General features: G+C 35.3%; 1 protein-coding gene across 4 annotated transcripts in view; it reads left to right on the forward strand.

The window, feature by feature from the left end:
* The window catches only part of NAALADL2 (N-acetylated alpha-linked acidic dipeptidase like 2), a 1087185-nt gene that overhangs the window by 1013835 nt on the left and 52790 nt on the right, over positions 1 to 20560 (forward strand). For all 4 annotated transcript variants that reach the window (XM_084874166.1, XM_084874168.1, XM_084874169.1 and 1 more), the window contains one exon: positions 17452 to 17545. In XM_084874166.1, coding sequence (XP_084730292.1) covers positions 17452 to 17545 — 94 coding nt within the window. The remainder of the gene's footprint in view (positions 1 to 17451; positions 17546 to 20560) is intronic.

A 20560-nucleotide genomic window follows, 5' to 3' on the forward strand; every position in this document is an offset into this window, starting at 1 on the left:
GAGAGATTTAAAAATGAAATAGTAGAGGAATTAAGGAAGAACAGCAGCAGTCCCAGAATTTTAAAAAAAAGTGTTTTAAGAAGGTATATGGTGCCAAAAGTTCCACAAAGGGTTATTAGATTTATCAAAACTGAGAATATAGTAACTTTGAACAAAATGGTGCCAATAGAATGCTGGGATGTCTGATGCAGTGAGGGAAGAAATGATTGTGAAATGAGAAAATCAAGGCTGTAAGTATAATAATTCTTTTAAGTAGTTGAGCCCTCTAGGGAATAAGGAAAGGAAAATGAATTATTGCTTATTTTTCTGTTTATATATATATATATATATATATATATATATATATATATATATATAATTGATTTTTTTTACAGAGAGGAAAGGAGAGGGATAGAGAGCTAGAAACATCGATGAGAGAGAAACATCTACCAGCTGCCTCCTGCACACCCCTCACCAGGGATGTGCCTGCAACCAAGGTACATATCCTTGACCAGAATCGAACCTGGGACCCTTCAGTCCGCAAAACGACGCTGTATCCAATGAGCCAAACTGGTTTCGGCTCTGTATTATTTTTTAAGTTGAGAGAGATCTGAACATATTCTAGTAAGGATTTTTTTTAATAGTCTGGACCAGGCTAGTTTGGCTCAGCAGATAGTGCTTCTGCCTGTGGACTGAAGGGTCCCAGTTCAATCTCAGTCAAAGGCACATGCCTGGGTTGTGGGCTTGATCCCCAGTAGGGGGTATGCAGGAGACAGCGAATCAATGATTCTCTCTCTACATTGATTCTATTTCTCTCTCCCTCTCTGAAATCAATAAAAATATATTTAAAAAATAGTCTGTAGGAAGAGTTGGAAGATTCTGCAAGAGATCCCTGGTAAAACAGGGAGAGAAGGAATCTAGAAAAGAGATAACAGGTATATTTTCAGAATGATACCCTTTGCTTATATTGAAATAGCATGAAAGAAGAAAAGATGTGGTATAGTAGATATACTTGTAGGTTAAGTGTCATGCAGTTAAGATATTTTCCTCTGAAGATTTTATTATAAAGCAGGTAAAAGTAGGGGGAATGAAATAGGATAATCCAAGTTTTAATATTTAGATAATTTTCATAGAAAAGGATAGTATGATGTTGAAAAGTCTAGACAGGCATCAGTAACTATGAATTAATAGTGATAATTTATTAAGATAACAAATCCCTAGCACATGGATCAGGAAAATAAGATGTTTAATATAAATAATTCTATGGAATGGATAAGTGGTTTCTATATATGTGCCAGTGTCTATATATTTACATCTAGGTAGATGCACAAATATATGTGAACACAGTGAAATACATACATATATATTTTTGTACTTTCACCATTCTTTTATAGTATATTTTTGTTGTGTTCTTTATATAATTATACTCTCTTTAAAAAAAGACTTGATTTACATTAAGGTGATCAGGGAAATTTTTCTCATGATTTTCTTGTTCTCATTGTTGAAAATTGAACACAGCTCAGAATTATTCTTGATATTTCTATAAATTTATGCACCTAATACAATACTGCAGATTTCCTTTAATATATAGAAATGTCAGTGAAGTTATTAACAGCATAGGTTTTAATGAATAATTTCCAAGTTCATTTGATTTGATGCTAAAAAGAAAATATTGACTATGCATTGCACAGAATAAGGAAGACATAAAAATGATAGAAAAACCAGAATCACTCTAGAATAACTACCAAGGGGAAAAGATATCTAAGATCATATCCATCATTTTAATTAAGGGTGCTTGAAACTACATATGGCTTCCTTTGAATAATAAGCATTTACAGAAGAGGTATGATTAGAAATAGCAATCTCTTTTACAGGTCCAATTAAATCAACTTCATTTCAATAATGGTGAGTGATTAGAAAATCATACTTTGAGTCATCATTCAAAGAATCTATTTTGTTTTTAAAAGTTCTGCAATTTGGTTTACTAGATAATGACTACAGGGTTTAAAATTAATGGAAGAAGTTTAAGAAAGATTAAATTATATGTGTTAATCAGGCTATGATTTTGTATGCATGTCATATGCAAAGAACTTATCTATATCACCCATAACCCATTGATCTTAATTTTTTTTTTACTTTCTCATAAAATTTATTTTTGGTTTAAGGTATTTAACTGGATACTTTTTAATGAGATTATTGTTGCCCCTGTGTTCTGTTCCAGACAAAACCAGGAAAATTAGATTTTAATAACAGAAACAATATTGCAGGATAAAATGACATATCCTTATTTATTATCAAGAACACAAGTCTCTCAGTAAATTCTGTTTCAAATATAATTTCAATATGCATTTCTCTTTAGGTCTAGTAGTCAACTTTATCCAGGTATATTTTATTATAAAGAAATATGCATTCACAGAAAGTTTACTTTGTAAAAAAGTATACTATATATTTTTCAAGAGAAGCATATACTATGATATATTTTTTTAGGATTGTACAGTACGCAGAATATTATATTGAGACATTATTTGAATTTATAAGTAAATGCTGATTTTTACTAGAATATAAAAATGCATTATGCTTAGATCAAAAGTTATAGTTAAAAATAAAATACATTTATAGATGTTATCAAATTGTTTCTATTATAAATATGTAAAAGGTATTTTAAAGGTTTAGCTTAAATGGTTTCCTTCCTTCCATGTTGATTGACACTTCATTAAGATCAATAAGCTGCATTTGTATCATCAGTCTGCAAGGCAATATTGAAATACATTTTCTGCTTCTCATGTAATCTATGTAAAAAGGATACATAAAACATTAAGTTGCAAGTCCTGTCTTTCTCTTCCTGTGGTGAAGTCAAAAGTTTAAAAGAAGGAAATCTCAAAATGAGGCAAGGAGATAAAGTTAAAAGAGATGATAAGCAAAGGACCCTTATTTTGCTCAATGCAGATGACACAAAAGTCAATGTGAGTTTTGAAATATGTGAGTCTAGTATCTTTAATAAAGAAAAAAGTACAGTTGGAATGTGGGCACAGTAGGAAAAAGTCTGATCAAAGATATAATTATTATTTTTCTAATATAATTTTATAGATATGTATAATATATAAGTGTCATCTGTATTTACTTTTAAAAAGTCATATGTTAAGTATTGTGCTTACTTCAGAGAAGATAATATAGAAACAACTTAATGTTAATATAAAATATGGAAGCATGTATATATGTTACTTTTTTTTAAATTACTACACAGTTCAAAATCAATATTGACACTTAAGTCACCTCTATGAAAGAAAAATAAGTTCATTCCTTACCATACTTTTAAATGGTATAAATATTGATAAAATATATATTAATATACATGTATATTAGATGTATAATAACAGATATATCTATTTATTCTACGTTTAATATTTTAGTAAAAGTATATATTGCATTTTCCCAAAATATTAACATAATACCAGGTACTAAACTAAAGAGTTTGCATATATTATCTCATTTAAATTTTTAAAATACATTCATTCTAGTCATTACTGACAATGTGGGAATGATGAGGTAGTGTGATTTGATAAAAGTTATTTAACTTGGTCATTGCTGAATAGAGAGATTAGAGAGATTATTGTCTAGAAAATACAGAATAAGATAATAAAATAAATGCAAATATATTTGTAATTTTAGTAACTATAAGTAGGTTTAATTAGTTGAAATAAAAATGTTTCAACCCTAGTTGATTTGGCTCAGTTGATAAGAGCATCGGTCTGTGGACTAAGGGGTCACAGGTTTAATTCTGGCCAACGGCACATGCCTGGGTTGTGGGGTCAATCCCCAGTGTGGGGTGTGCAGGAGGCAGCAGATCAATGATTCTCTCACATCATTGCTGTTTCTATCTCTTTCTCCCTCTTCCTTCCTCTCTAAAATCAATAAAAATATATTTTAAAATAATTTTTTTAGATGGTGTTTTTTTAAAAATTAATTTTAAGAACTGCAGTTGTGTTCTAATTTCAATTTATAAAAAAATATTATGAGACAGAAAACCTAAAAGTAAATGGATTTTAAAATTATATTCCAAGCAAATACTAAACAAAGAAAATTGATATAGGATTATTAACATCGCACAAAATAGATTTTAAAGCACAAACTTTGATTAGAAGTTCAATTAGAATATTATCTCATTAGGATAAAGGGAATAAGTATCCAAGAAGGTATAGAAATTCTGAATATGTAGGTTCCAACCAACATTTTTACAGAATGAAAACTCATCAAATTATAAGAAGGATTCAATACATTCAGGGTCACAGTGTAAGAGTTTTAATTCACTGTTCTCAGAAAGTGATAGATCAAAAATTACCTGAAGGGTACAGGGAAACTACATTGGTATCCTCAGATACTTTGCTATCCCTAGAATGAGGATGGAAGTTAGGGTGACTAGATAAGGGAGTGTACCTAGAAGAGATAAGTTGGTGCTTTATAATAAACTAGATGCCCAATGCACGGGGATTCATGCAGAATGGGTCTTCCTTACTCTGGTTGCCAGCAGAGCCTTTGCTCCAGCCTGGAGCTGCCTTTTTGCCTTCCCACGCTGCCCATAGGCCGGAAGTGACTGAGGCAGTGTGAAAAACCTGAGTTTTCGCCATGGTGATGACTCAAGTGCCCCGCTCCCTGGCAGCTGGCAGCATGTGTTTGCAAAATAACCCACCATCTTTGTTGACTTAATCTGCATACTCCTGATTGGCTGGTGGGCATTGCTAAGGTATGGTCAATTTGCATCTTTATCTTTTATTTGTGTAGATGGTGAGTTTCCTTCTAGAACCACTAGAGATAGGATAATGGACTCAATAAAGTATTTTTAATATGCCATAATGGATGTGCCATGATAATGCAATGAACAAATCTCATCGCCTACAGTCACTAGTATACTTTTGGTGTATATGGTATGTTTACCAAATGTTCCATTCTTCCTTCATATTTTTATTACACACAAACAAACAATTTGAGTTTTACTTCTCGCATTCTGTTGTGTAAAAAGCAAGCATTGAGAGTTCTAAGATCTTAGTACCATTTCCAGTGTTGCCTCTAAACAGGTGTGTAACGTAAAGCAAGTTCTATTTTTAACCCTTTTCTGCAAATTGAGGTGATATCAGACAGCCAATATTTATTTCATTACTTACTGTACCATCAATTAATGTAAATGGCTTGAACTTTGGGGGGTTATTTTTGTTACTTATAAATGTATATTTAAGTTATATATTTCAGATGTATAATGATTTAGCAATTAATTTTGTTCATAAAAAATGAGAAAAATAAAGTACCTGAAAGGGATCGTACAGATCTGAGACAAGAAAACCCTGGCACTTCCTAATATGCCTAATTCAATGTGATAGATCCACCCCAGTTTGTGTCCTCAATCTTCTAACTAAGTTAAATGAAGGGGCACTGATTTGCCCATCCCTTTTAAAAACGGTACATTGTTAGCAATTTATTATATATGAAATAAAATATGAAACAGTCACATTACGTAAATAGCCATTTTGGATGCTGTTTCCCATTAAATATATATTTTAAATGAAGAAACATACATTTCTATAAATGATACATTCTTCCAATGTTAAAGTTTGCCTGAGAATGCTTTGATAAGCTTTTCAGAATTGCTGTCATCGCTTTGTTTTTACGTTTGCTAAATGTATTCTTTATGCCTCCTCTTATCATTATATATGTAGTTTGCCATCACATTGATACTTAGATTTTCCATTTTCCATATAAAAGTTTGATATCATCATAAAATATATACTTAGATAAATATATACATTTGATCATGTCAATTACCCCCCAAACATGTTTTATTAGATACTGTTGTTTATAATGTTAGCTCTCAAAGTCTAATCCCTCAACCATGTGCGTCAGAATAATGAAAGATGCTTATTTTAAAATGATGAATTCTAGCTTTTCTATGCAGGTCAACTGATTTAGAATCTTGTATCTGTGAATGCTGGGGTGGGGGTATGTTTAAACATGTTTATTTTTTAAAAGTTTCATAGGTGCTTCTAATGCAGATAGTTCAGAGATCAGACACAGATATTCTGGTCTGTAGTACAAAGTCTATATACTTTACTATAACATACTAACCTCTTCACAGACTTGCTCCAACTTTTACCACAATTGCTTAATGTGATCTGGCAGGTTTGTTGGTAGAATTAAATGAAATCATGTGTTCACAGTTCTATTGAAAGGTATGGCACATAGAAGATTTTCAATTAACACTTGCTCCTTTCTTCTACCCTCCTTTGGAATATGCAAAAGCCACAAATTTATCATATCACCTAGTTCCTTTACAAAGAGTGAACATACGTACACCATGGTACATACACCATAAAATATTGTTCTTATATTCTCTGAGGAACTAAAAATACAATGATCACTCAAACTTCAGCAAGTAAAGGAAGACAGGCTCCTGAAGTTTGTGGGAAGAATGTAACTTCTTCCTCTTGGTCAGCAGCTAGAGGCATGCTCTGTGGAGCCCCGGCCTTTACAAAGATCTCCCGGGTAGAGGCGACTGCTCATTTCAGTGCATCTTTATAAAGAAAGCATGGATTTCTTAAGGGAAAACGTGGAGGCTGGTTAAAATCCACTTCACATTCTAGAAAGTGGTCACATTAAGCTCTTTAGATAGTCCCAAACTTCTGTTATTAGACTGACTTCCTCAACAATCTCGGGACCCCTCAATGACCAATCACAACAGGTTAACAATTCCAGAGACTCTTGTGATTGAGTTTTAGACAGTAATGTCTCACAAACAAGGAAACTCAGGCCCACAAAGGTGCAAGAGCTAAGTCTCCATATTCTGAATTGGAAGGTATTGAGTTTTTAACAATATGAGTACACATAAGAACTTTGGTGATGGTGGTAACATGGGAACACATGTCATTAATTACCAAATATAATGCAGAAATCAAAATGTGATATTTACCTTTCCAGAGAAGGTTTTGCTTTGACCTGTTATGTAGAATGGTATAGCCTCTTTCTAGGTAAATTTATTAATAATTGGTATTGTTATTTTTTTTTTAATTTGATAAGACATCTCAATGTAATTGACATGACTTTTCACTTTATGAGGAACTTATTGACAAGGAAAGAAATCTCTCAAAATATGTAGATTTTTCCAACTTCATTTTCATTTGTTCCTTTAAAAAAAATCGTCATTCCATCAAAACTGACTTCCTATTGCTTAGTCTGAACACTTGGTTGCCTGTTGATCTTGCTGAGACTATTGCCCTAAACTCTATCTGCCTCTCTAAACTGTATTATTTATTTGAAGCCCGACAGAAGTGAAATCTCCAGAAATTGTGTTTGGGCCACTGCTGTTCACAATGACCACAGTGTTCTTATTGGACACTTGAAAGCACCATTTTATATGCTCGTTTTTGTTTTTTTTCTTGCTGATATCTTAAGCTTCCAACCTATAACCCTCATAACAACAAAAACCACTTTATAGCAATTACCCCAGGACTCCTGAATTGTAGGTGCTTTATAAGCACTAATTCAAAATTAATATTTCTAAGATAAAAAATTAATTACATATGAAATTAAATTCGTGAAATACTGGGTAACAGGTGTTTGATAATAATATAAAGAACTTATTTTTATTCGTTGGTCAGTGTTGTTTTGTGGGGTATGCTATGATGTTTGAGAAGCAAGGAACTATAAGAACCCTGTCTATTGCTAAGCAGTGTGTGAAGAACAGAGAAATCATGAAAATTCCAGAGCATGACAGTATGCTTTGGTTGTGCAATCCCATACGTATTTAAAATTTTACGAGGTAGCCAACTCTATAGAGGATAAATTTATTTTTGTTTTTCAACTAGCATTCACAGAAAGAAATAATTACATAAACAACATCAAAATGATAATATTTATCTATTAATTAAATAACTGACTTATACAATTGAATTCATTGTTACCAATATATCCTTTGCTTAAGGAGTGGGTGTTAGAAAGAAATGCAATCTTTATTCTTTACTAAAGCACTGTTATATTAAATTTCTGAAGAACAAACCAAAAACACATTATTTTGTGTGTACCAATATTCAGGTGATGCTCTGAAAATGCAATCTCTAAAAATAAGCTATAAATAGAAAATCATTGAACACTTCTATCTTCCCGCATTTTGCATATTCAATGTATGTGTCTGTAGCATTATCATAAACTTTGCTAAATCCATTCTCTAACTCTCTATTATTAATTACTTTGGAAAATTGACCAAGTGCACAATTCAATGTACAATTACCCTTTATTAAAAATAAACAGTGCCTCTTCTTTTAGCCACACCTATAGCGGCATCTGCAATGACAAAAAACTCAGTTTCTATTATGGTAGTGGGGAGAGGAGGCAGACAGCCAGCTCTTTCCACCCAAAGACATAAACTTTTTTGGAAAATACTTTAATGAAATAGATGTAAGATAATAAAATGCACTTTCAATATTTTAAATTTATTATTGCATTAAAATATGCAAAATTCAACTAAGCAACCTTGGGCCAAACGATGTAAGAGCATGTGCTTGGCATGAAATATGCTCCTTCTTCTGATTCTTCCCTGGATGGTATACAGCCTACCCAGTGCCTTCCTTAAAGAGGGAGTTTTTGCCCAGAAGCCTTCCTGATCCCTGAGATTTATTAGGATATTCTTACACCTCCTCATAACATCCTATAGCATATAACTACTTAATAATTACAGTCAATATCTGGCTCTACTCATGAGAAAAGCCTTGCATGGGCAGGTCTGTTTTTTGGGGGTGCACAAGAAATTTACTTGAAATAAGTAAATGTGCTATAGTTTGGCTATTAAGTAGATAATGGGTTAGTGGCAGACATTTAGATCAACTAGGGAATTTGGGGAATATTCCAGATGAAAGATAATGAGAATCTTAATGTTGGATTTTAGCCATGTTAGGGTACATACAGTTTATGTATTTAGGAGAATATTAATTTTTCTCTGGACCATTTAATTTCTGTTTTTGCTGGGAAAATGGGCTGGGTATGTCAGGAGTATGTCCTTGCATCCTGTCCTCTGTTGATGTCACAGCTTTGGAAAGCAATCCTGGGGTCTGGGAGGAAGCTCTTGCTCTGCTCACCTCTGAGAGCCCTGAGTTCCCTTGCCCATGGCTGGCTGCCCTGAGGTTTGTTATCCACAGGGCATTTGTTGCTAAATTGGGAGTTTTCTACTATAAAGGGACATAAATCAGAGTCAGGTCACATCAGGATGAACGTGATAGTCTGAAGGGCACCAGGCACCACAAACCCATGCTATGAAGGCTCTCACCAGACCACAATATATCAATGATTCTTCAGTTCTGAGAGAAAACGGAATTGAGAAGGACTCCCTACAGATCACTGAATCTTGCCCATACGCCTTGGTTGAGTTTTAGGGTTTTCTAACTCCCCGACACACACACATCATACAAACTTAATTCCCATGTCAAGAACTCCACTTTAGTTATATGTGTTTCTCTAGAAAGTCTATACTTATTCCTGCCCCAAGTTTTAGTGCATTTTATTCACCTCGCCTGGAATATTTCCCCCTTTTAACATTTTAAATTCTCAAGCCCAAATATATGCATGTGGTATAGTTGCATAATATGGTTAATGTGGACTAAAAAATCGGTGCTTACTGATTCTCTACTATTAACTTCTTTCTTTAATTGTGTTAAAGTGGTAGGACTTGTCTCTATCAGGAAAATAAGTCCTAAGGAAAGAAACTGTCTTATATTTCTTTTTATCCCTATATCACAGTGATGATAACATAATAAAGGTTCAATAGACACTGGTGGGATGGTTCCTGATTCATCTACTACCTGTCAGATTGTGTTGCATCAAGCCATAGCAACCCAGACTCTCTCAATTTCTTTCTCACACTGACCCATAAACAGGTGTTATGATTACCTCACAGCACTACCTTCTAGAGTAGCATATATTGCATTTTAAGTCTGACTGATGACATAAAAACAACCCCACTGTGATAGTTTAACTTACAACTTAGGTTGGAGGTATACACTATGGTTACTTTAATTTTGAATTATAAAATGGAATTATAAAATGGGTGTTTCTACCTGTAACTAAAAAATAAATTGCATTGTAGAACCATGGCAGTTAGTGAACCTATTTATGTCTAACTACATTGTTCATGCATTAACTAGTAAATTCATTCAAAAACGTATGGCAGATACTGTCACCATACTGTTCAATGAAATAGAGTAATTGGGGGGGGGTACAATATTCTCTAGATACTCACAGTTTAATAAATAAATATACATACTTTTCTCTCTGGACTAGTAAGGGAAAGATTGTGACAAAGTCAGAAAATATAAAAATGCATCCATATAAAGCAACAAGACAACAGAAAATGATGCATAAATTTTAAGAAAAATGTATTTGCATATATAGTTTCCTTTGTTACATTTCTGAAAACACTCTTTAAATATATAAATGTAACTCACAAAAGTAGAGGCTGAGGACAGGTGCCTATCACACTGCTGGCCCTGACTTCTGTCTCCAGCCTCTACTATTATGTGTGTGTGCCCATGGTTATCCCCTGAACCACATGGGTACAAGCTGACAGCCAAGGCACCCACAGCTGTTTGTGTGTTTGGATCCAGTCCTGACTGATATCACAGGTCTGTCCTGCTGCATGCACCTGCAAATTGGCTTTGTAGTGCAAACCTGCATGTTGCTGGCACTGACTCCCCTTATTGGACCTCAGCAAAGTGTGTGAGTGTGCAATTAGTCCCTGCAAATGGACAAGTGCACCCTGACATTTTAGGCCCCATAGCTGCTCATACACCCACAGTTGGCCCTAGCCCTTGCAAATGTGTGTGAACCTACAGCCAAAACCCTGCCACTATGCCTGCACCTGCAGCCAGTTTCACAGTCATGAACATACCATCAGCTCTGGCCACCACTATCACCACCACCACTCTAGTCCCTTTGCTCTGAGGACCCCTATAGCTCTTACTGCCACTCAGAAACCCACACAGCTCTTGTCAAGGACAACACAATTGTCAGCGATAGACATTTGAGCTGCCTGAACCAATGAGACCTGAATCACTCCAAATCTCAAAATATTTGTGAACTTTCCAATTCCTGTTATCAATTTCTAGATTTATACCATTGTGGTCAGAAAAGATGCTGGGTATGATTAAAACCTTCTTAATTTAACATGTTTATTGTGTGGCCTAACATAGGATAGATCATGTGACCTAACATATGATCTGTCTTGGAGGATGCTCCATGTGTAATTGAGATTAAAAAAAAAAAAGTATTCTTCTCTGTTGGATGGAATGCTCTGTACATGTCTAAGTCCAAATGGTCTAATGTCAGATTTAAGTGCAATGTTTCCCTATGGATTTCCAGTCTAGATGATATATCCATTTTTGAAAGAGGGATATTATTATATTGCTGTCTATTTTCTCCCTTCAGGCCTATTAATATTTTCTGTATAGATGCTCCTCTGTTTGGTCATAACATTTATAAATGCTATGGTATATCCTCTTGTTGGATTGATCCTTTTATAATTATATTGTGCTCTTCTTTGTCTATTAGTACAATTGTCATCTTATATAAATATTGCAGCCTCTCCTATCTTTGGGTTTTCATTTGTATGAAATGTTTTTTCATCCCTTTATATTCAGTCTGGATTTATCCTCAATTATATCCTTAAAGTATCTGGTTTGCAGGATATAATTGAGTCTCCTATTTTTATTTATTCAGCCACTTTATATCTTTTTATTAGTTCATTTACATTTAAGGTAATTATTGATAGTTATGGATCCATTATTTCCATTTGGTGAATTGTTTTCTGGCTATTGTAATTCCTCTTGTCTTTATACTTCTCCTCTTGCTCTCTTCCTTTATGATTTGATAATTTTCTGTAATGGTATATTTCAAGTTCTCTACATTTTTGTATATCTTTTATAGGTTTGTAATTTTGTGATTACCATGAGGGCTTTATAAAATATTTTAAATTTATAATAGTCTATTTTAAGCTGAAGGCAACATGAATTCAAATCCATACTTTCTCCATTTTAACTCTCCTATATCTTCCACCTTTTATGTTTTGATATTCCAAATGTGCCTCTTTAATTTTGAATAGTCAGTAAAATATTATTGTGGTTATAGTTATTTTAATACTTTTATTACAGTATATCGCCTTTATACTATATAAGAAATTTATCACCATGAAAGATTACAGTATACTGGAGTTTACTACTGAGCTGAGGGTGGGCTGCATGGAAGCCTACAAACAGGTCCAAAAGGGGCCCTCGGAGCTAAAACACTTACAGAGGTTGGTATGACCAAGCGGAAGATGATAAAGAAGGTTGGTTGAAACTCCTGGAAGCCATAAGAACGAGCAAAAAGAATAAAGAGAAGAAGTGGTAAGGCCAGATCAAGCTGACCCTGGCCTAGGTGGCCTTCGAGAAGATTCAGGAAAAGTGGCAAGTGGGAAGGATCGTGAAGAAAGCCCCCACAACCCACAAGCAAAGAGCGGAGGACTTCAACAGACACTTGGATATACACACTGAGCACTATGACATTCTCAAAGTCAGGGGGACACGTCGCCTCCCCACCCAGAATATGAATTGGCTCCAAGGGGGAACAGAAGGCCAGGTTGGGGTTATGTTTGGTGCCTTTGGTATTTTCTAGAAACATTCTTTACACACACCCTTGCCTCTTCTTCTAAGACAGTGCTTTTCAAAGCAGTGGCCCTTATTTTGGAACTTGATTAAAGTAAGACTATCCTTTTTACTCTAATTTAGTTTCTCAGTAGCACATTGCAGATGAACCTTTTTAGTTTGGACTGGAAATTATTGAGATTTTTAACCATAAATTAAGGGGATTTCTGTGTAAGTGCCATGGAAATGATTTTACACCCATGTTGTATCTGACTCAAGTTGACAGCCAGCCAGCTGTCTCTGCCTGAATAAACTGCCCCCAGAAGGGAAGCTGCTACATGCAGAACCCCTGGGGCCCTGCACATGCTTGCTTTCCAAGCCCATCAAGCTGGGACTGGGGAAGCCACTTGCAGCTTGTGGCCTTCACTGCTTTCTGAGCCCACCTGGCCAGGGAGAATAACCACCCAAGGCAAGGAGAGAATGAACACCTTGCCCCTTTCTGAATCGAGCTGGCGGCAGCCTGTTTCCCCAACATCCCCATTCCATTTATGTCAAGTGGATATTGCCATGGCAGACATTGCCAGTCAAATACCATATTTTTTGTAATGAAACCCAGACACCACCTGCCTCACTACCTTCACCACTGGGCAGCTCCCAATGTTTGTTCAGAGTTGGAACACATATGGAATCTGTTTGACATTCCAGGCCTAAGGGCACCTCAAGGAAATGGGACCAGGGCAGACTCCTCCCCTTCCCTCCCCCAACCCCCTCCCTGCAGACAGGAGTGCCATCCAAGGGGAGGGCCCAGGTTCCAGTGCTACAGAGCCAGAGTCTTTGAGAGCCTGCATATCTCACTGCATGAGGATCAGACTGCATATGCTACTGGAAGAAATTGTCTCCACTGAAACACATCTGAAGAAGCAATAAATTCAGAAGAAAAAAATCTAAGTGCTGGGTTTAGAGCTGTCATATGTGAACTGCAGAATAAAGGAAAACCAATTATTAAAAAAATATTAAATATTCTGAATTTAACTATATATTTGCCTTTTCCAGTAAAATTTATACTTGAATATGTTTTGGTTGTTACTAATTACCATCATTTTGTTTCAACTTGAATAATTCCCTCTAACATTTTTTTGTAAACCACCTTTGTGGTTTCTGTTTGGTACTTTCTTATATTTTCTATCTTTTTATTAAAATTATATATTTGCTCATGCACTGTTCTCCTAATCTTGTTGAGCAAAGTTATGACAATTATTTAAACTCTTTATCAAGTAAATCAATTATCTGCATTTTATTGAATTATGTCTCTGGAATTTTATTTTGTTCTTTGTTTGAAGCAAAATTCTTTGTTCATCATTTTCCTTGACTCTGTTAATGTTCATTTAATAAACTAGGTAATAAAATTACCTCTCATATTCTTGATAAAATGGACTCCTGTAGGAGGAACCTTATCATCCAACCTGGCTCTAGCTCTTGGTTGTCTCTCAAATTTTTGTGATTGTCTAAGCAAAATTCTTTGTTTTTAGTGGCTCCCAGTAGCTGAGGATGTGCCAAGAACAGTCAGTGTCCCAAAAGAATGATCTCAGCACCTAGATGCAGGCTGATTGAAAGCTGAGTGCTCTTCACCAATTTTGAAGCATGTAATAAACTTCTTTCAAGGAAAAGTTAGGAAATGTATATTTCACTCTGCTACCTCACCCGTATACTGAGCCCTGGAGCATTAGCCAGTTAAGAAGTGTTTTTTGGCTGGCATTGCTCAATAGTTCAGCATTGACCTATGAACCAGGAAGCCATGGTTCAATTCCTGCTCAGGACAGATGCCTGAGTTGCAGTGAGGGATGTGCCAGAGGCAAATGATCAGTAATTCTCCTTCATTATTGATATCTTTATATCTCTCTCTCCCTCTCCCTTCCTCTCTGAAACCAATTAATAATACATTAAAGAAAAAGATAAGTGTTTTTTGTTTGTTTGTTTTTTGCTACATTCTGTGGGATCATGAATGCAAGGCTCAACTGATCATTGTAGTCAGAAGATCAAGGGATGCATTTCCTGAGTGGTAGCTTCACATTTGTTCATTTATAAAGGTACAAACATCTAGGTACTAAGCATATACACAACCTCCTTTCAGGACGACACCAGTGACTTGCAGCAGAGCAGAGGGAGTATACAAAGATGGTGCTTGCCATTCTCTCCAATCTCCAAAGAAGATTTCATTTGGCCCATAGATGTGTGTTAAATTAGAAACCTCACCTTCAGGCTATAGATTTTTAGATATGCAGCTAGAACTGTTTTCTAAGAAAAACTAAGACATGGTCTTTCTTTCTTTTATTTTTTACCTGTAGCCTGTGCACTGAACCTTTGCCACCAAGATACAAGATATTCAAGAACTGTTTTTTCTTTGCTATAGTGTTGTGGGTCTTGTGGACACAAGCCCCAATGGCTTTCAGTCCAAGGTTTTGGGCTTCTCTCCCTTAAATATAAACTTAAAAGTTAGGACACTATAGAAAAGTTTAAAGTTGTGAGTTCCTGACTCATTGTAGATTCCTGTGATGCAGTGGGTTTTAGGGCCAGAGTATGCCTCAGACTTCCTTATCATTTTTATCTGTGTGGATGTTTGGGGTTTTTGTTTTGTTTTGTTTTGTTTTGTTTTGTTTTGTTTTTTGATTGTTTGTTTTCCTTTAGCCTAGGAATCATTCAGATAGTTTCTGGCGTTTTTCAGAGGGAATTATTTTGTGTGTAGCTGTAGACTTGGAATGTTCATGAGAGGAGATGAATTAAGAGTCTCCTATGTCATCATCTTAGACTGGAACCTGGTAAGGCTTGAACTCAGTTTTTAACACAGGCTTAATGTCCCCACTATCTGTCTCTAGGCTTGTCAAGATAATGAAATGAGATATTTGGGTGTAAAGCACTTAAAAAGTATGGGGCCTTGCAAAAATATAAAAGAAGATTGTCTGGCATGACTGAAGAAGGTTAAAAATTCCATAGTGGGTGAGAAGTATATGCATATGTCTCATCTCCTCTCACTTCATGGCAAGGCATACACAAATCTCCCTCTTGTTTAAGCAGCTGCAAATAAAGCCGATTTAGTCTAAGCAGTCTACCATGGGCCAGGTGACTTAGAAATCCCAAAATTTATTGCCAGCTTCTTTCTGAAAGAAAAAACAAGGTGACCAGCTTATATTCCAGTTGTGTAAGCTGCCAAATGACTCTTAAGAAAGCAAAACAAAACAACTCCAGCAGCACACAGAGAAGTTGCCTTTCTCCTCCCTCCCCATTCTTTCATTTTAATCTTTTGTGTGGTTTCCAGATTCCAAAAGTGTAAATAAAATATGTCTGTTCTGTAGTTTCTATTATCCAGTGCAAATTGGAAAAAGGAACTACAGTGCTTCTTAATCTTCTTTAAAATTTTCTTTTTGCAAATAATTTATTTCCAAATATCAGTGTCTTTGCATGAGTTGGATGGGGTGTGATGGAATAGAAGCAGGATTCATATCAATCTATTGCAGACGGCATAATCAGAATAGGCACTTTCCCAGGATTTTTGTGATCACTAAGCTGTTGATAAAACTCTGAAAAGATACCTTAGGCATTGGGGAAGAACTGGTTGCTACATTTGGAAGAAAAATATCTCAAAGAAATGAAGGAATGTCAAAGTTTATTTTTTTTCCTTTTTTATTTCTAAGAAATGTGTTTCTCCAAGCATATAAAATATCAAATTGAATTGTATTTTTATCATAATATAAATTGTGTAAACAACTGAGAAATATAACTTGAAAATGTTAAATGGAATTTGACCCTTGTTAGTATGTGGATTTTAATATTTAACAAGGCATTTTTCTTATAAGTTATATCTCTTATGTGTTCTGTACTGTTTCAATTTAGTGTACCAATTTCCCTTCTGTGGTTTTACAAAACAGTATTTTCACTGACTAACAACATTTCATAGTTTATTAATAACATTAACTCAGCCACATTTTATTGTGTGCCAGCTTTAGGTCTATAAGAAATGTAGGACATTCATATAGACCCAGTAAATACTCAATATCAGTTGAGAGAAAGAGGGAGAGTAACAATAGGATTTGCCACCCATCTGAAGTTTCTTTGAGATGTATATGAATGCATGACTTCTTCAGTCTATTAAGAGATGCTAGTTCAGCTGTAGTGACTATATTGGCTTTCAAACACAATTTTGGAGTCTTGCGGTGGGGGATATTTGTATGAAAACTCCAAGTATGAGTTTTGGGGATGCTATTTAGAATTCTACATTTTGAAATTTAATTTAAAAATTGATCCTGAAGTGGTATAAACATGATTAGCTTTGATAAAATTTAGAAAACTAATTAGAAACATAATAAAGCATAAAGGAAAATAATACCTAAGATTTTAGAGGCATTTTTTAGATTGTTTTATATTTTAAATCATTTCATCATTAATATTATCTGAAGTTTTACTTAGTTCAATGACCAGATATTGATTTTCAGTTTCTCTCTAGTTTATTATGTGACATTCTAAACTGTCTTAAAAGGAATTGCTTAAAAGTTTAAATGTTACAATCTCAAGTATGGAAACACTTTTTAATATTTAGCTTCAAAAAATTTTATATTTCTTTATACTAGCCCAAGACATGAAATAGATACCAATATTTTTTCTTTATAGAAAAATAAAATAAAATAAAGGTTTAAAAGGGAAAAAGAGTTTATAAAAGTGTATTTTATCTCCAGTGTTTCTGCTACTATGAATGTATAAAAGAGTATATAGAATAATGAAAAACAAACAAAAACCCTTAATATGAATATAATTTCTTTTTCTCTTTCAGCTCTCAGGAGAAGTGATTTTACAGATTGCCAATGAACCAGTTCTGCCTTTTAATGCTCTTGACATAGCTTTGGAAGTTCAAAATAGCCTTAAAGGTAATTTTTCTTTAAATTTTAGTAATTTTAGAAAATGAAAAAAAAACATTCAACTATTTTTCAACTGGAAATGGATAAAATTATTTAGCATACTAACTATGGTCATACAGAGCCTCCCTTCCTATAGAGGATTATCATGAGAAAGGATGAAAAATTTTGTTTCTTGTCAACAGGAATGAGGTATACTTATGAATAAGTATAAGGCAACATGTAAGTTTTAAAGTATTTCCTATTACCATGTTTTATTCAAATGACTTGTAGTTTCAAGCTCTAGTTAATATGCACGGGTTTCATATGAAAAAATATAGTTTAGGGTTTTTTTGTGGGGGTTTTTTGTAATGTTGTACCTAACATTTAGTTCATTCAAATAAGACTGGCCCAGAAGTTTCTCCTTGGAGATTGGTTTCTAAAAGATATGGGTTTCATCCCATTTGGCTCATACTAGATTAAGGATAACAAGAAGATAATTTCCATTGAGTCCACTTCACATTCAAATATAGCTCTTTCTGCAAAATCTAACACTACCCTAATAATTACCTTCATTCCACTTTTTCTATATACTAGAGGCCCAGTGCATTGATTTATGCACAGGTGGAGTCTAGGTAGGAGAGGGGCTGTAGGATGTTAGCTGGTTGGCCCTGCTCCCAATTGGATTGGGGGGGGGGGGGGGCGTGCAATCAGGAGCAGGGCCAGCCAGGGAAAGGGGCTGCAGGCTGATGGGAGTGGTGGGGGCTCACAGGGATGGGGCTGGCCATGGGGAGGGTCTGTATAAGGTTGGTTGGCTGGCCCCAGACCCTATTGGGGTGGGGGAGGAATCAGCAATCAGCAGTGGAGTTGACCAGGAGAAGGGGTTGCAGGTGGATCAAGGTTATGGGGGCCATTAAAAGTGGGGCTGGCCAGGGGAGGGGCTTCAGGAGGTTGGCCAGCTGGATCTACGCCCTAAGGGGCAATCAGAGGCAGGGACAGCTCAATAGGAGGGCTGTGGGCCAATCGGGGTGGGGGTGGGCCTGGCCGGTGGGGAGGAGGGTCATGGGAGGTTGGCCAGCAGCCACATACCTCCAGGTTGCTGGCCACAGTGGGAGGTATAGTGACCAGTTGTTCTGGTCATTATGGCATTCTGGTTGCTGGCTATATATACATAAATACAAATATATATATATATATATATATATATATATTCAGGGAAATCAGGGTTATTATTATCCTTATTAACCAAATACTGAGTATTATCATTAAAGAAGGAACCCTCCTTCTCTTTGAGTCAAACATTTTATTATCCGATCTTTAATGAGTCATTTGCAGACATGCGCTTCTCAATACCCAAACTGATATTCTAACTCTAGGAATCCTTGGAAAGTAGATCATTCTAAAGAGCCAAATATTCTACAATCCTCCCCTCTCCCCCATTATTCTTATGGCTTTTATTACAATAGCTGTAAAACTATGACCTCAGGAACAATTGAGCAGTTGTGTAGAGCGGTTTGCTTTCATACTAAATGGCCTCATTGCTCTGCTTTCTACTATTTCTCAGTCTCTATATAGTTGTCTTTTTTTTTGTCAAGCTTTTATCACACTACTGTCAGTGTGACTACTGCAATAGTCAGTCTGCTTTCCACTTCTAATTCACTATTTTAAGAGTAATTTTGACTTATATACTGACTTACTAAGTATATGGCATTTGAAAAATAATAACAGAACTTGTATAAATAAGGGACAGAATGTTCTGTGAATATTAGTAGTACCATTTCAGCAACAATTTATTTTAAGCATTTTATTTGTTCTGTAGACTGTACTAATCTTTAGACTTAAGAAAATGTGGTTAGTATTATGTATAATAACTAAAACATTTAGAGAACAAAATGAGATTATTTGTGTAACATAAAGATTTTTTCATTTATAAAGGAATAACTGTCATTCATAGAAGGAACTGCAAAAGGTGTGCTGTGAACCAAAGAAATTATATGCATAATAGTGGCCAGGTGCATAGATTTGTGCACATTGAAAGGAAATTAATTAGAATAAATATTTTAATATCACTATTTGCCCTTTCTCTGCAATAGAAGTGTCAACCAAATTCATAATTGACAATGACAGATCAAAACACACGCATGCAATTGGCACCAGCGAAAGCTTTATGTGTATCACGCAAGTGCAAGTCAACTTCTAGCCTTTTATAGATAGAGAATAAACTTGCTTAATTAGACCTGCCTTCTGATGTACCTAAACTTTTTTCAGCCCAGTGAAGCATCCCGACTTCTCTGTCAGGTAATTGTCAGCAACACAGCAGTAAATATCAACATGAAACAGATTATTATTATAGATAATGCAGGAAGAAGAAAGGGTAAAATATTTAACTGTAGCAGTATTTGACTACATTCTATGTAGTGAGAAAGCCTGAAGTCATTTTTAAGGTCCATCATTTCTTACTTCTTTTCAGTTGGGTCAAGTTTCTATATGTTCTAAATATCTGTTTTCTGGGTAATAAAAAGAAAATAAGATTCTACCAAGTCTCCTAACTACTCCAGGACTTCTGTGAGGATCAAATGAGATGAGGCATGGGAAAATGCTTCACAGACATTTGGTTAAAGTGTAAAATGTGTCCACCTGGCTATAAAGCAAGTATGTTCCTGGGCTGAAGAACCTGCAAGGAGACTAGTTGCTAGGGAGAGCAAGTCAGGCGTTGTTACATGAAGTCATTACTTGGTGCTCACAGCAACCATTTCCTGGCTGGTCTGGGCTGTGGGCCGCATTTTACACCATGAGGTCTCAGCAGAGTTGACTGCAATTTGGTGGGCTGTCACTCTGGAGTGGTGGTGGGGCCTGAGTCCCACTTGGGGGAAGCCAAGTGTTGCTTTGTCAGCACCAAGTCCACAGTGCCATTTCTTTTTAAATGGCCAATGAACTTCATAACAGCTCCTGTGTTGAGTATCTGCCCCCTGGTGGTCAGTGCACATCATAGTGTCCAGTTGAATGGTTGGAGGGACACTTAGTATATTAGTCTTTTATATATAGATA

This window comes from Pipistrellus hanaki, assembly GCF_964339955.1.
Source record: "Pipistrellus hanaki genome assembly, chromosome: 2".
NCBI classification, from domain to species: Eukaryota; Metazoa; Chordata; class Mammalia; order Chiroptera; family Vespertilionidae; genus Pipistrellus; species Pipistrellus hanaki.